Raw genomic sequence first — 15,688 nt, forward strand, 5'->3', positions numbered from 1 at the left:
AATACTTTAAAAAGTTTGAAACCACAGACATAAATCAGAAGTAACCCTAGAGAACATTTAATTAGCCCCATCCACGGCACAAATTTCCCACGTTTCTGATGCATACGTAATCCAATCTCGGCTCAAAATTTACTCACCAGAGTTACACTGCTTTTGTTTTTATCTACACATGAAACATTTACTGAATGACTGCTGTGTGTTACGAGCTACGCTATGTGCTGGTGGAATGCAACAAGCAAACCCTGCTTTCATGGAGATTACATTCTAGTGGAGAGAAACAAGCAACATAAACACGAGCTAGTAAAAAGGAACTGAGAACAACAAAGCAAGGAGAAAGAAAATAGAAAGTAACAAGTAATAAAAAGTGAGAATAAAAATAGACTAGAAAGTACCAGTGGTGGGAGGCTGCAACTTTAAGACAACCATGGAAACACAAAGATGAGGGAACCATGTGGATATATGGGGAGAACTTTCCCAGCAGCGGAAGGAGACTGTGCAAAGGGCTGGAAGGATAACTTGTGCCAGCGCAGCTTGGAGCAGGAATGAAGGAAAGTAGTAGAGAGAAAGATCAAAGAGGAGTGGGGAGAGGCAAGAATAATACAGCCTTGCAGGCACTGGTTTTTCCCGAGCGAGCTGGGGAGCTATGGAGGGTAGCACTGTGAGCAGCACTGAGGTGGCATGATCTCATTTATATTTTACAAGAACCACTCTGCCTGTCGAGTGCAGAAAAGAAGGCACAGGTGTCAAGGAAGAAGCAGGGTGAACAGTTAGGAGACTTGCAATGCTCCAAGTGAGAGATGTCATGTTAGATTTAGCAGTGGAAGTGATGAAAAATAGATCCTACATGCAATTAGAAGCTAGATTCAAAGATTTTCAGGCAGATTTGATGTGGGAAATGGGAGATAGTCAAGCAGGATTCTGAGGCTTTGGACTCAAACACCAAGGATGCCCTCACCTGGTACATGGAAGATAGGAGGCAAAGCAGGAAGCTAGGTGAGCAGCTGGGCTCAGGAGTTTGGAGATGAAGAAAGTGATCTGGGCTGAGATTCTAGACAGCTGTCAGCAAACACAAGGCATTCTAAGCCAGGAGCCAGGTTAAGAACACCAAAAGAGTCAATTTTAACAGAAAACAGGAGAGCTCCAAGGAGGAGCTTGGCAAAGGTAAGAGTTCTGGAAGATGAAGGAGAATCTCAAAAAGAGACTGAGAAGGAACAGCCTAAGGAAAAAGAGGGAGAGGGTGGCGTCCTTGAAACCAAAGAAAGAACCCAGGAAGGCATGATGTACTGCATCCAAAGCCTACGGCAGGTCAAGTAGGATTAGGACCAACAACTGTCTTTGGGATGAGCAACACAGGGCATGGTAATCTTGACAAAAGCAACACTGGTCAGCTGGTAAGGGCAAAACCTGTCTGGAAAGGGGTCACAAAAGAATGGGAAGAGAAGAACTGAAGAGGAGGAATATATGCAACTGTGTCATGTAAAGAAAAGGACATAAACAAGGCAGTAACTAAAAGATGAAGTGAGGTAGAAAGGATTTTTTTAAAGATGGCAAAACAGGGGCGCCTGGGTGGCGCAGTCGGTTGGGCGTCCGACTTCAGCCAGGTTACGATCTCGCGGTCCGTGAGTTCGAGCCCCGCGTCGGGCTCTGGGCTGATGGCTCAGAGCCTGGAGCCTGTTTCCGATTCTGTGTCTCCCTCTCTCTCTGCCCCTCCCCCATTCATGCTCTGTCTCTCTCTGTCCCAAAAATAAATAAAAAAAATAAAGATGGCAAAACAGCAATTTGTGCCCACTTATGGGAATGATCCAGTAGAAGGGGAAACTGTATGCAATAAAAGACGGAAACAGCTGGAATAATAGCTTTAAATGGGAGAGAGAGGAGCTCTCAACCACGAGTGCAAGGCTGCGCTCGGCAGGAGCACAGACAGTGCATCCGCAGGTACCGGAGGAAGGCAGGGCATCTGGCAGGTGCAGGCAGGAACATGTGAGGATGCAGAGGAGATGACGGAGTTTGCGGATGTTCTCATTCTGATTGTTTCTATTTTTCCCTGTGACAAAGTAAGCCACAAACCTTCCTGTGATATATAAAATAATAAGATCCAAGAAATGTACATCACACACCATGGGGTCTTGTTAATTCATGCAAGGAGTTAAAAGTTAGGGGAAAATACTTTTAGGCACCTTCTCATATGATTAGATTATTAATAACATCTTTGCCATTTGTCAAAAACTTCATTCCACAGAGTAAGAGACAAAATCTCATTTGGAAAAAAAAAAAAAAAAAAAAAGAGACTTTCTTACCCAAGTCTTGTTACACATGTGTCTGTGTATTTTAAAACAGAAATCTGAATTCCAGGTAAAGTTTTAATAATATAAAAGGAACAGTAACAAAAGTTAAAAAACTATTTTGCCACATGTTATATATATATATATATATATATATATATATATATATACACACACACAGTGTTATGCTTTCTTTCAAACTCTACCTCCAATCACAAATTTATATATCTCAGGTGCTCATGTTTTCTTTCTAATGGCAATGTAATGTTCTACCACATTACATAATTATTTCCCAATCACTAGGCATTTGGAGGTTCCCCCCAGTTTTTTTTTCCAAATGATATATTGTACATCTATAAATATCTTCATGCAAAATGAGTTTCTTTTATTTCCTTATACTATAATCCAAATGAAATTCCCAAATCAAAGAATATTAGCAGTTTACAAATGAACTCCAAAAGCACAGACCTCACCATATTAACTTCTGCACTGCAGCGTTTAATTTGGTACTAATACATACAAGTTATTCAAAATAGGTGTGTTGAATTAATGAGCAAAAGAATGAAAAATATTAAACATGCCATGATATTATCTGGAATATGTACAGAAAATTATTCCAATTTATTTTACAACCAGAAAGGCTCTTCCTAGGGTACAACTAGTGCTGAGTTGTTGCCAACTTGCTAATTTAGTATAATGTTACTTTAATTTTCATATCTAATTATTAACAACGTTTAACACTTTTCCAAGAGTATATTTACTAATTGCATTTATCTTGCTGTAAAGAGTTTACTTAATATGCTATGAGCATATTTTTTTCCTTTAGTTAAACAAATGTACCACAATATTTTTCCAATCTGTCGCCTTGCTTTTAAAACCTCTACAGGTTTAAGAAATTATAATATAATGAACCATGTCACCGATAAAGGCTAGAAGAAAATCACTCCATTCCTAGTTTCTTTAAACTTGAGATTCTTAAATTTTTTTTTTTTTAACGTTTATTTATTTTTGAGACAGAGAGAGGCAGAGCATGAACGGGAGGAGGGGCAGAGAGAGAGGGAGACACAGAATCAGAAACAGGCTCCAGGCTCTGAGCCATCAGCCCAGAGCCTGACGCGGGGCTCGAACTCACGGACCGCGAGATCGTGACCTGGCTGAAGTTGGACGCTTAACCGACTGCGCCACCCAGGCACCCCTAAACTTGAGATTCTTAAACATCAATACTAATGAGAGTATAAGATCTAAATTTCATTTACATTGTTTTTACTCATATTATTTCCTTTTCTCAACTATTTAATAATTCTTTTACCTGCTGTCTTCTCTGATTTGTTGAATACTAGACCCTTACAAATACCTGGATCTATTGCTCAAATTGTTATTCTGCTCCATTCATCTCTTTTCTGATTTTCACAATATATTATTATGTCATATAATAACATATTATACATTTGAAGTAATTTCTATCTAGTCATTCATTACTGTTCCCCCAACCTCATCACTATTCCTTCGACAATCATTTTTAAAATTCTATAAAGTATCTTACAGGGATTTAAATTACATACATGTAATTAAATTATATTAAGTACATTAAACCCATCTACTAATCTAGGAAATATCATTGTGACTATTTTAGCTTTCACAATTAAGAACTGAATGTATCATATAACGGAGAGGTAGGGCACACACAGGTGCTTGATCAGAAACCTGGATCTGAATCTCAGCACTAACAGGGCTAAGTTAGTTACCTAACCCCTTTGCACTTGCATTAATTGACCTTTGGTTAATGAGCGAATACACACAAAATGCATACACACACAGGCATGAAGGATGGCCGTTGTTTCAGGGTCTACCATAGTTTGACTTTTTACTACATTTCTAATAAGCTGCCCTTAAGTGTGCATTACACCCCAGGAGATGAAGATTAGAGATTTTCGCACAGAGCGTATTCAAGGAAAAATGACAAACTGTTATTACTGTAGGTTCTCTGGGGGAGCCTGGGTGGCTCAGCCAGTTAAGCATCTGACTATTGATCTTGGCTCAGGTCATGATTCAAGAATCCAAGCCCTGCATCAGGCTCTGCACTGACAGCACAGAGCCTGCTTGGGATTCTCTCTCTCTCTCTCTCTCTCTCTCTCTCTCTCTGCTCCCCCCACCCCACTTGTGCTCTCTCTCCCTCTCTCTCAAAATAAATAAAAAACATTTTAAAGAGAACTCTAGGTTCTTTGGATGAATTTTAACATCAGAAATCATTTAAGAGACAAGTATGAGAAAGAATAGTAAACTAAAAATTCTACCTATTTTCCTGACATAGAAGTGAATAAAATGAAAGATTTTAGAAGAATTCCCAATAAGCTTGCTTTCAACAGTCATGGCAAAGGGTTTTGTGTTTTCTGCATGTTTTCCAGCCTCTCCAACTTCCTTGCAGGGGGAGGCCTGTGGGCCCTGCATGACCTCTGAGACATACATGCCACTTAACCTACAAAATCACCAACGGCCATGTTACAGTGACTTTGCTGGTCCCAAATGGTGGGAGGAGGAGTATCAGAAGCCATCTTCTTCAGGATTGTATAGTAAGTATTAGAATTAGGTAGACTCAGCGGCAACTGCTTCAGGATTCACCCTGATTTTAATTTATTATGAGGCCTGTATTTCAACAATCTTTGAAGTCCACCGTTAGATGTGTTTGCAACTCATTTTCAGTCATTATACTTTACTTTTTGAAATGACAGGCAATTGCTAACCAACCGTTAAATGGTCAATGTTTAGTCCTTGAATAGGATGCTCACAATTTTAGTTTCCAATTTCCTCTCTATGTTGTAGGGAATGAGTTCCTGACATGGAGTCATAAACTAAGCCCAAAAATATAAGGAAGTTTTATATGAAAGCTTCCATTACTAAAATTCTTTTTATTCCAAAGCTATTACTTTCAAGTTGTTATTAAAACTATTCATTATTTGCCTCTTGAAAGGGAGATACATCTTTTTCACTAGGAACTGAACTATTTTTTCTATAAACAGGCATATAAAATACTACATTATAAGACATATCTAATATCACAGCCCCAACCGGTCCCTTACCATAAGCCAAGATTATAGTCTAACAAACAGGTCACATTTTTACCACTTTCTTATTCAACCCCTACACCTAGCCTAGCCAAGAAAAACTGCTACTTTCTTCAATGCTTTAAATTTGTCACCCCCCTTTCCCCCAGCAGAAAAGTATCCTTCCCTCAGACTACCTATGTTTATAACCTTCTTCGAGACCCAGCTCAAAACTTCATCTGTCTTGCTAGAAGTAAATCTTATATAATGTAAACTGAACACTTGAAAGACAGTACTGTCTCACTTTCAAATTACTCATTATGTCTTTCTTTCTGTTCAATTTATATTACAGAATTTTTACTCATCTGTTACCAGCTCTGAGCAACATTAAAATCTAACTACATAATTTTATTTCCCTTGCTTATAAAATGTTCATAAGGTGATGACAGAGATGGTTACACCTGATAACAAGAGCTACCATTTACTGAAAGCCAGGTACTTACCTGCACGTGCACAAGCTCATTTACTTTCTACTACAACCTGTTTTCTAAGTGCTATCATAACACTCGTTTTAGAGATGCAAAAACTGAGGCACATGGTGGTAACGTGCCAACGGCTGCACAGCTTACATGTGAATGTCTAACAGTGAGGCTTTACTTTGCCAGGTACTGTAAAAACAACTTACAAGATAACTCATTCAATCCTCATAACCACCCTATAAGGCAGGTATTGTCCCCATTCTTCAGGTGAGGAAACTGAAGCACAAGAATTAACACTAGCACCCAGGTAGTATGTGGCCGGCCAGGGTGTGAGCCCAGCCAGTGTGGCCCAGAGGCCTCAAGCTTCACCATGCTTCTCCACTTTCCGAATTAACAGTGCAGCAACTGAGTACGCACCTGAGGTTTCTAAGTGTTCAACTATAGCAACGTCCTGTTGAGGATTATATCCGTGCATTCCTTACCTTTACATATGTGGCCTACACCTATTTTTTTTACCTACAATCTTTGGTATATTTAAGCGCTTAATATTTTTAAAGTACGGTACTAAGTGCAGTGAGAGAATACAAATGCTATTCACACTTTATTTAGGTAACACGATGAGTTTCTGGTCTACCAGTGGAGAGGAGTCATGGTCAAAAAGACATATTGCAACAAGTTAAATGCCATGAGCATGGCTCAGAGAAAGTATCAACATTTTGCAGAGGCCTACTAAGAAAGCTTTCATGATCACGCTGGACCTGGCAGAATGAGTAAACATCCTACAGATACTTTTATTCTAGAGTTAACAACACATTACTGTGTTCTCATGTTTGTCTTTCCCCAGTAAGGTCTTTTAAGAACAGGGATTATTTTTCTCTGGGTCTCTCTAGCACTCAACAAAGTCATCACTCAGAAAATGGCTGTGGGACAAGGGGTAGAGAGAAGGTAATGGAAAAGCCCATTCCAAGAAGAGATCAGAAGCTTAAAGGGAAAAGCAAAAAAGGCATTTTTAAAATTTTAGTTGCTGTGCCACAGGCAGTATCTCTGTGCTGTTCAACTCCCGGGGCCCAGTTTTCACCGTATTCCATATGAACGCAGCCCCTCGGGGGGCGGGGGGGGGGGGGTGGGTGGGGGGATATGGAGCCCCTGGCGTTGCACAACTCAACAGCCCCGACTACAGGCATTGCTGTCCACAGCCCTTAGCGAGAGAAAGAAATGTCCTAACCAGCTCTGCTTTTCTCACTGACATTCCTTATGTGCCACGGCTGTACTCTTGAACTCATGTACTTTTAACTCATGTTAAAAGTGTCTATTTTAAAAGTAACATCCACATAATATCGTGGAAAATAATAATGCCAGTTTCAGAGAGAAGTGGCAGTTGTCACAGCGCAATTGAGCACGGTCAGACTCCAAAGCCAGACTTCTTGGGTGCTAACTCAGGTTCCGCCCCTCAGGAGCTTTGTGACCATGAGAAAATCACTTCCTCTCTTTCCATCTAAACATCTTCATCTTAAAAAGAAAAAGAATATTACCTGCCTGGATTCTTATGAGGCTTCTGTGAATATACGCAAAATGTTGAGAAAAGTACCTGGCACAGAGTAAGCGCCGGACAAGCGTTAGGTGCTGTTTCCTGGGCACTGGGAGCTAAGTCGATTGCCTATTCACATTCTGCCATGAAGACTGACTTCTGAGACTCCCCCAGTGCTGGACAGAGAGATGATGAAATCAGAGACAGAAGAACGCTGGTCACATGCTGGTGACCCCCCGTGACACTGCGGTCTTGCTGTGAAGTGAAATTCTTGCCATGTGGCTTCTGACACACAGTCCAGACCGCATCATTCCTAACAGTGGTGCTATTATTTAATAAAAGGCCGAAACATACAGTATGCAGTACTCCCAACTCAAGTTTAGAAGTATCTGTAAAACTTGGCTATCAGGGAGATTACATTTTAAATGTAGAAAACACGTTTTGGGGTTTCTGGTGAGATTTTCCTCCTGACAAAGTTTTCTCCACAGAAGTGTTCCTACTATCTACTCTGAAGGTCGAAGGAAGAAGAAAGTGAAGAGAAATGAAAAGAGCTGTAGACTGGTAGGATCGCATCAAGGGACCAAGCTGGATCAGAAAACGAAAAAAATAGTCTCCTGGACTTTTCAGTAAGAAGGCAAAGACTGCTTGCTATCTGAGATCTACCAGCAGGAGCTAGATCATTAGATGTGTTAAAGCAAAGACACCAGAGTGAAGTCAGTCAACTTAGACTGTGTTCTGGCTTTGAGCTTAAAACATAGAAAGAAATGAGGATGAAAAAGAATGTTTTATACTGAAGTCACTAAACAACTCACACAACTCATGTGAACAGACTTCTGTCATCTTACTGTAACTCACTCGAGAAGGGTGTGGCCGCAACACTACTAGGCAAACATAATTAGGTCATAACCCTCCCTGTAACTCTGCAATGTCAAGGCCACCAGAGAGAAAAGTGGGGAGGGGCAGGGGTTACATATATAATGTGTGTGAAACAAGGAAACAGAGGAAGTGAAACAAAGTTTTACTTTACGTGTCAGTTTCATGCTGGTAGAGACCATAAATCCGACAAAGAAATCCTGCTTTAAGAGATGAAACTGAAAGAAATGGCAACTGGTCTGGGGGCGGGGGAGGGAGGTGGGAGGGGGAGGTGAGGGAGTAGAAAAAAAAAAACAATTGCAAAAAAGCAAAAATAAAAGTACATCAGCTGATACTTTAAAAATCTGGTTGATTCTGACTAACCTTGCTTACCTCACAGGAAATTCTTTATTGACATTAATCTCAGTAACGAATGAGTCTTTGATCCAACAAGACTTCACATTTGCTTTGCATCAAAGAATAAGAATTCAAAGTGCTATTTGGGGGAAAAAAAGTCATATTGTTAAAAATATTACTCAACAAGTTATGAGACCGATTCCAAGCAGCAATATGCAGCCACAAACTGTGTTCCAGCAGAGGGAGCACTGGGACAGAGGCGACACCGGAGAAACTGATGTAGATCTAAGATCGATTCAATAACCCAGCGCTATGTAAATTAACATGTCAATTCCCAGGAAAGGTTTTGAATATTGATGAATATCTGAATATCTGTATTTCCTACACAGGCACTAAATCATTGCTTATAACGAACAGTAGACTACATGCCAACACTGTGGGGAAAGGGCTAAATTAGACAGCCTGGTCCCAAAACCCAACTCTAGACACCAGCGAAACCAACCTGAGAAACCAAAGCAAACTCTGGTGAAAACAAAAACCTAAAATAATGCCCTACTCAAACAGGCACTCAGTAAGCTGATTTTTTTTGCAACTTGTAAAGAAAACAGAACCCTTAAACTAAAGCAAACACTAATACCAGATTTCTGATGCTTCTTTTACCGTGACTCATTTAATACAGATTAACTACACTCTATTGCTTGACAGCTTTATCTTTTTCAAAGGTTTCTGGTGAAGGCCCCACAGACTCTTCCCATTCCCGTAATTCCCGGCCACTTGCTATGCTTTACTCACCCTGCAGTAACCATCTCGGCAAAGGATTTCTAACACTACAAAATTCAAAGAGGCAAGAAGGTTTCGGGAAGAAAGTAAGAGTTGAAAAGTTGGGGGCTGGCGGAAGACCAGATACAAAGGATGTTTAATCTGGTTGTATCATTTCCAGCTAAAAACCTCCCATGACTGTCCCTGTATAGGCATGGCCAATTAATCCTAATCAGTCCAACCCTCCCCCCAATGAGCACCCCCATCACGACCCTTCACTCACTTTATGCTTCAAATACTGCTTTGATTGTTCTGTGCCTTTACATCTGCTGTTAATGTTACTTTAAATGCCCAGCAAAGTAATATAAAGAGCAAAAGACTCTGAGTGTTTTTTTTAATCTTGACTTTGTACCGGTGACCTTGTCATTTAACTGCTGTAAACTATTTCCACATCCAGCAAAAGGGGAACCTGTGCCCCATCTATTTCAGAGTTAGAAGCATTAAATGAGATAGCATATGTAAGTAATGCAGGGTGCCTAATAGAAACCAAAGCACTAAATACATATTAGTTCCTTTCCCAGCTCCCTCTATATCTGCTGAACTCCTACTCACCCTTCAAACCCCAGTTTAAATGTTTCTGTAAAACCTATGTGTTCTATTTACTTCTCTCCAAAAGAATCCATTGCCTAGTCTGTGTTTCCCGCTCTTAGAGAAACTTCTGTTGTATTCTAATCATTTGTCAATGATCTTTCTATTAGAGAATGAACACCTCCAGGATGAGATTTTTTTTTTTAATTAATGCCTACTCCAAATCTGACAGAATCAATAATACAGCTTACTTAGCATTTTGTGAATAAATGAATGATTTCTTTAAACTGTTAGAAACTAAAACCCTTAGATGGCCTTTCAAATATTCTGATAATACACTTTTTTAAGAAAAATCCCATTTTAAACTGGTACCCTAACAGAATGGAATTATTATTTTTTTTAACGTTTACTTATTTTTGAGACAATGCGAGAGAGAGTACAAGCGGCAGAGGGGCAGAGAGGGCGACAGAATCTGAAGCGGGCTCCAGGCTCCAAGCTGTCAGCACAGAGCCCGACGCAGGGCTTGAACCCACCAACCCTGAGATCATGACCTGAGTCTAAGTCGGATGCTTAACCGACTGAGCCACTCAGGCGCCCCTGGAATTATTTTTTTTTTTTTAATGTTTCTGCTCACTATTCATTTAATCAACAAGTGCCTCCTATAGGCTAGGAATACAGCCATGAACAAAATGAACAAAAGCTGTGTCCCCATGGGCTTTGTATTTACCACAGGTAAATCTGTGAAAGAAATTATCACTGCAAACTTGTCTGAAAAGATATCAAAAGCCACATTTTGTCTTATTCATCATCTACTAAGAATGAAAAGGACCAAAAAACAAAAATAAAAAAAAATTCTCACCACACATAAAATTTAACTACTTAAAAAGAAGTAGCATGAAATTAACCCAGATTTAGTGTACTAAACAAGCAAAACTGATTTAAAGTCCCTTAAAAAAAAAATCATGTTAGGGACCCATTTCCTTGCAGCTAAAAATAATTCTGTGACTTCTCCTTTGGGAGGTAATTTTTGTGACTTAAGGATGTTACATGTACAACATGCTCTGCACAATCCTAATTCGAAACGTGGCCTATTTCAAAGCGTGTTTATGACCTTAACATTCCTCATTTTATAAGAAAGCTTTTATGGTACTCTGTAGCAGTGCTTCTATTTGAAGTGCCTTTCAGAGAAGGGAGGTGGGTCACACCAGGACCAGATCAGGACCACATCTCAACTGGGATGCACCGTCAGGCAAGCAGCCCAAGTGCCACAGAATGAGGCTGAGGTAAGAGGTGTTACGGCTCCTGCACACAAACTCTTCCTATCTTACCTCGGGTTTAATCCTCTTTGTCGCATCCACCTTGTTCCCCAAGCAAGCCCTATGCTTTCCTTTCTTTATTCATTCCCTGGCTGAGAAGGTCCTTCACGCATCTCTGTCCAAACACTACTCATGCATCAACAATCCAATTCCAGGAGGAAGCGCTTCCTTCCAGCTTCTGTTAGGGAACTGTACCCTTTTTGAATGCATCAGCCCTCTCTCCGGGGAGAGACTTTCTTATGGAGCCTCCCAAGTCCTACCTGGCTTTATTCCCACCCTGCTACTCTTACAACACAGTATCTCCAAGGGGGCCTTACAGACAACAGGGGCTCAATTTTCCCAGCCGATAAAAAAGAGTACACATAATATCCAAATACGCAATACTTGCCATGCTTCATTCAAAGATCTCTGTAAAACATTATTCAGTTTCCAAATCACAAGATTCGGTCTCACTGAACATATCTTGCGACCTACAATTATGTTATCTCTAGGTCAGAAGAAACAATAAACATGGTCCAGGTGTCCCAAGCAGAGAACGCTGAGAATACTGAGGAAAGAATCCTGATCACTTGGCTTTAACCACAGGTTATATATCGAAGGGTCCTGAAGGCACAGGTAGTTCCTCTACAGACAGGTTTCATTTCAGCTGTACTTTCTGGTCATTTGGGACCTTCATGTGCCAACTTAATATTTTACTGAGAGCCTTGCCCTGCTTCAGTAATTAACAGTACAATAAACAAAAGAAAGGTCAGCAATGAAATAGTTTGGATGTAAAGTGCAGTGAGCTGGGGTTTAGGCTCACAGTTCCTGAACGTGGAATTATATAAATGGGTCTCACTTCCTCTTAAGACTGGAAGGAAGGGGGTGAAATACAGAATATGTCAAACAAGGTGGTGAATGGACAAATCTTTAGGAGTTCTAGGTTTCAAGAGCTTTCAAGTCCCAGTCATAGGGAGAAAAAAATACTTCAACAGCACCCTAAAGGAAACAAACTGAAGTATGGGATGAAACATTTATAAAGCATCAGCAGTGTGTCTTAGAAAAATTACTAGTGAGATTTATGTCTCAACCCCCTACTTTCCCTCAAAAGTGCTTTCTAATAATACCAAGCACATTCCAAATAGCTTCCGTCTGCCAAGAACTTGCCAATTGTACCTCCCCTGCTCAGCAACCAGGGTGAAAAATCAATGCCAGGGGAACCCTAATCCTTTCATTTTTAAAGTAATTGCAAACATCTATCTTGCTGGGCATTTATCCACAGGGGGAGTGGCTCCTAAATGAATTTAATAAGTGAACATGACCTTTAATAGATAATTTGGTTCCCAACAGGAAAGCAAGAGAGGCAAAAGGGAAAAGGAGAATGGGTGGATATGGATTTAAAGAAAAAAGTTAGAAAAACAAAGAAGGAATTCACTTGGGGAAAACATGAAAGCAAGAGGTAATACAATAGTAAAAACAATAGGAGAGAAAAATAATACTACATCTAAAGATAAATAACTAAATCAGAAAAGAGTAGGGGTAGCAAAGAAAAGAGTCCAGAATCACTTAATTAACTTTAGAAATTATCTTACTGGGACTTTAAGACTGATAGGTTCAGAGCTTGGAATCCTAGAAAAAGAAAGGGGCTAGCAGTAAAAAAATACAGTGAGACGCTACAGGAAGGAGACCTTCCTCTCATAAGCCCTAGGGGGGGCATCAGGTAGGGCTGGATCAAGGTGATGAGTGGAATTCCTAGAAGTACTGAAATATGCAACAATCACGCGGATTCACTTGTCCGTGAGTGACAGAAAATTCCACGCGGGCTCAGGGGAGCCCACAGAGAACACCACCCACCTCCGCCGCCCCACAACCTTCGCGGGAGCCTTTGATGCTGGAGCAACAGACAGATGGGCTCTCAAGGAGCAAGAGAAGCGAGTATTCTCGGGACCAGCAAGCCCCGACGGGAACCCCGGAGGGGCAAAAGGAATGCAGCGACCAGGGCCAAGGACGCCCTTCCAAGAGCGCGAACTCACCGATGCCGAGCCCCACGACCAAGCGGCCGGCGAGCAGCGTCTCCTTGTTGTTCGCCGCGGCCAGCACAGCGGAACCGGCCGTGAAGAGGGCACTGGCCAGCAGGATGGCGGCGCGGCGGCCGAAGACGCCGTTGAGGGCCCCGCCGGCCAGCGCCGAGACGGCGGCCGCCCCCACCGTGCTGGACACGAGCAGCTCCTGCCACAGCGCGTCCAGGCTGAGCTGCCGCTTGAGCAGCAGCATGGCCCCCGACACCACGCCGGTGTCATAGCCGAACAGGAAGCCGCCCAGCGCCGAGAAGACGGCCACCACGTACACGAAGGCGGGGGTCTCGTCCTGCTGGAACTGCCGCCGCGCCGCGCGCTCCAGGTCCCCGACGCCGCCGCCGCCGCCCGCGCCCGCGCCCTGCAGGCTGGCGCTCGACTCGGCGGCCGCCAGGAGGCTGCGCTCCCCGGCCGCGCTCGCCGCGTCCGGCTCCTGCTGCTTCCTGCGCCGCTCGCCCATGAGGCTGCTCAGGCTCCGCAGCGTGTACTCCACATTCTCGCTCGCCTTGCGGGACATAGGGCAGGGGCCCGGGACTTCCCGGGGGGACGAGGCTCCGCGGGCCGGCGGTCTCGGAGAGCTGGACAGCCCGAGAGGGCAGGAGCAACGGCCGCCGCCTTCGTCCTCCGGGCTCCCGCTCCGGCTGCCACGGCCGCAGCCGCCGCCGCGGCCGCTCCGGGGAGAAAGTTGCTGCCCGCCGAGCTCCGGCGCTGCGGAGTTGGAGGCTGGCGGGTCTCACTCGAGACTCACGCCCCGCGCCTGCCGAGCTGGCGCTGCGGAGCGGGCGGGAGGCGGGGCCCCGGGTCACGTGCACCCTGGGCCAGCGGGGCAGGGCCGCGGAGAGGCTCCGCCCCCTCTCTGGGCGGGGCCAGGCTCAAGCCTGCTGGGACCTCCAAACCCCACCCTCCTGGTTGAGGGCGACCTGTGACCAAGGCTCCTTAATTTAGGGGACTGGCATCTGCAGGGAATGAACACTGGCTTGGGGGCCGCAACTGGGGAGCAGGCCAATGTGGGAATGCCAAATAATAGGCTTCCAGACGGCAGAAACGGCCTGCAATGCTTGCACGGTATGGGAGGCTAGGGAGAGAAGCCCTCAAAACATCCTGATAGGCCTTCTAACAACTGGGGCTGGCCAGAGCTGGAAAGGGCCTAGAAAATATATCCTGGTATGGCACATGGCAAGCCTTCCTTCTTTTATAATATTGTGACATAACTGAGTTTGTTCTGGAGCATTCAGGACTGTATCCTCCCATTTCCATAAGCAGTTTCTTCTCATTGCCAGTCCTTCCTCAATTTATGCTTATTGTAAAGGCATGGTGCATCTTAATTCTTTGAAGACATAATGTATCTCCCCAGGTGAATCCCAAAGTTCCTTCCATGAATCCCTGATGTGTAAAGGAAGATTTACATTTATACATTCTTGTATAACCAGGTAGTTCCCACTGGTAGAAAGTAAACCCCTAGAATCCAATCTGTGATTTAATAGGCAACATCCACCTCCCTTCCCCAACATGCTTACCAAAGAAAGAAGGATGTGCCTTATTTTCTTGTAACAAAGCAAAGATGGCATTATTTGTGACCAATTTTTTTTAACTGTTGAATTCATCGCCAGTTGTTGAGTCCCCTCCCTCCACTTTGATTCAAATCATTTGTAAATCATTTTATACAGTTACGCTTCAAAAGAGAAAGAAAGATTACCTTGACTCTCTAATTTGCTTTCATTTCAGGCTGAGGGCACGAAGCAAAGCAGGATAGGATTCGATTTCTCACAGTTCCAGATCTCTTTTATTTCCTCTTTTCGAGCAAAAGATCCTTAGCCTGAGACCTATTTTTCATGAAGTCTAAACGATTTCCCTTTTAGAGAAAAGGATTTTGTCATCCCTATTTCAATAAAAAGTTATGTTAGAATTTGTCAAAATTGCTTTCATTTGGATTATCTGTCATGATTATCTCCATAATATAACACTTTCTTTTCCAGAGACCAGGACAAAACGGATGAATGAGCTCAGAGGACTTAACTGCTTAAACTTACTGTGTGGCATTAAAGCAAGGCTCTATCATCATTCCCAGAGATCAGTTAAAGAGAGCTTTTAGCTCCGGAGCAAGGAATTCTTTAATATTCAGACTTGAGGAAAGATTCAGGTGAGAGCGTTAGCTTTTTCCGCCTCTATTATAGTAAGCTTGCGCCCCCTAGTGGTGATTCGGTTCACCACTTCTGAAGAGACAGGCTCCCCAGATGAGATTCATCTGATACTGGTTAACAGTTCCTCTTGCTGAGATGCAACAAACTTTCACTCCAGGCAGGTGTACTGAATGCTCCTGAGCATCCCTTGCTGGAGATTCAGATTTTGTGTCGTAGAACACTAAACCACTTAAAATTGTTCTGCTCTGTATCATTAGTGGACTTATATACCTAAGGTCAGTTTACATCTAA

At 42.8% G+C, this 15,688-nt stretch overlaps 1 protein-coding gene across 1 annotated transcript in view; it reads right to left on the reverse strand.

The window, feature by feature from the left end:
* Positions 1-13,961, reverse strand: part of SLC2A13 (solute carrier family 2 member 13) — a 381,359-nt gene extending 367,398 nt beyond the window's left edge. The window contains exon 1 of the mRNA XM_047066543.1: positions 13,215-13,961. Coding sequence (XP_046922499.1) covers positions 13,215-13,773 — 559 coding nt within the window. The 5' untranslated portion in view covers positions 13,774-13,961. The remainder of the gene's footprint in view (positions 1-13,214) is intronic.
* Positions 13,962-15,688: the final 1,727 nt, after the last annotated feature.

Source organism: Lynx rufus, unplaced genomic scaffold (genome assembly GCF_022079265.1).
Source record: "Lynx rufus isolate CCGP_SWC_20201006 ecotype Redwood Valley unplaced genomic scaffold, mLynRuf1.p SCAF_7, whole genome shotgun sequence".
Lineage (NCBI taxonomy): Eukaryota > Metazoa > Chordata > Mammalia > Carnivora > Felidae > Lynx > Lynx rufus.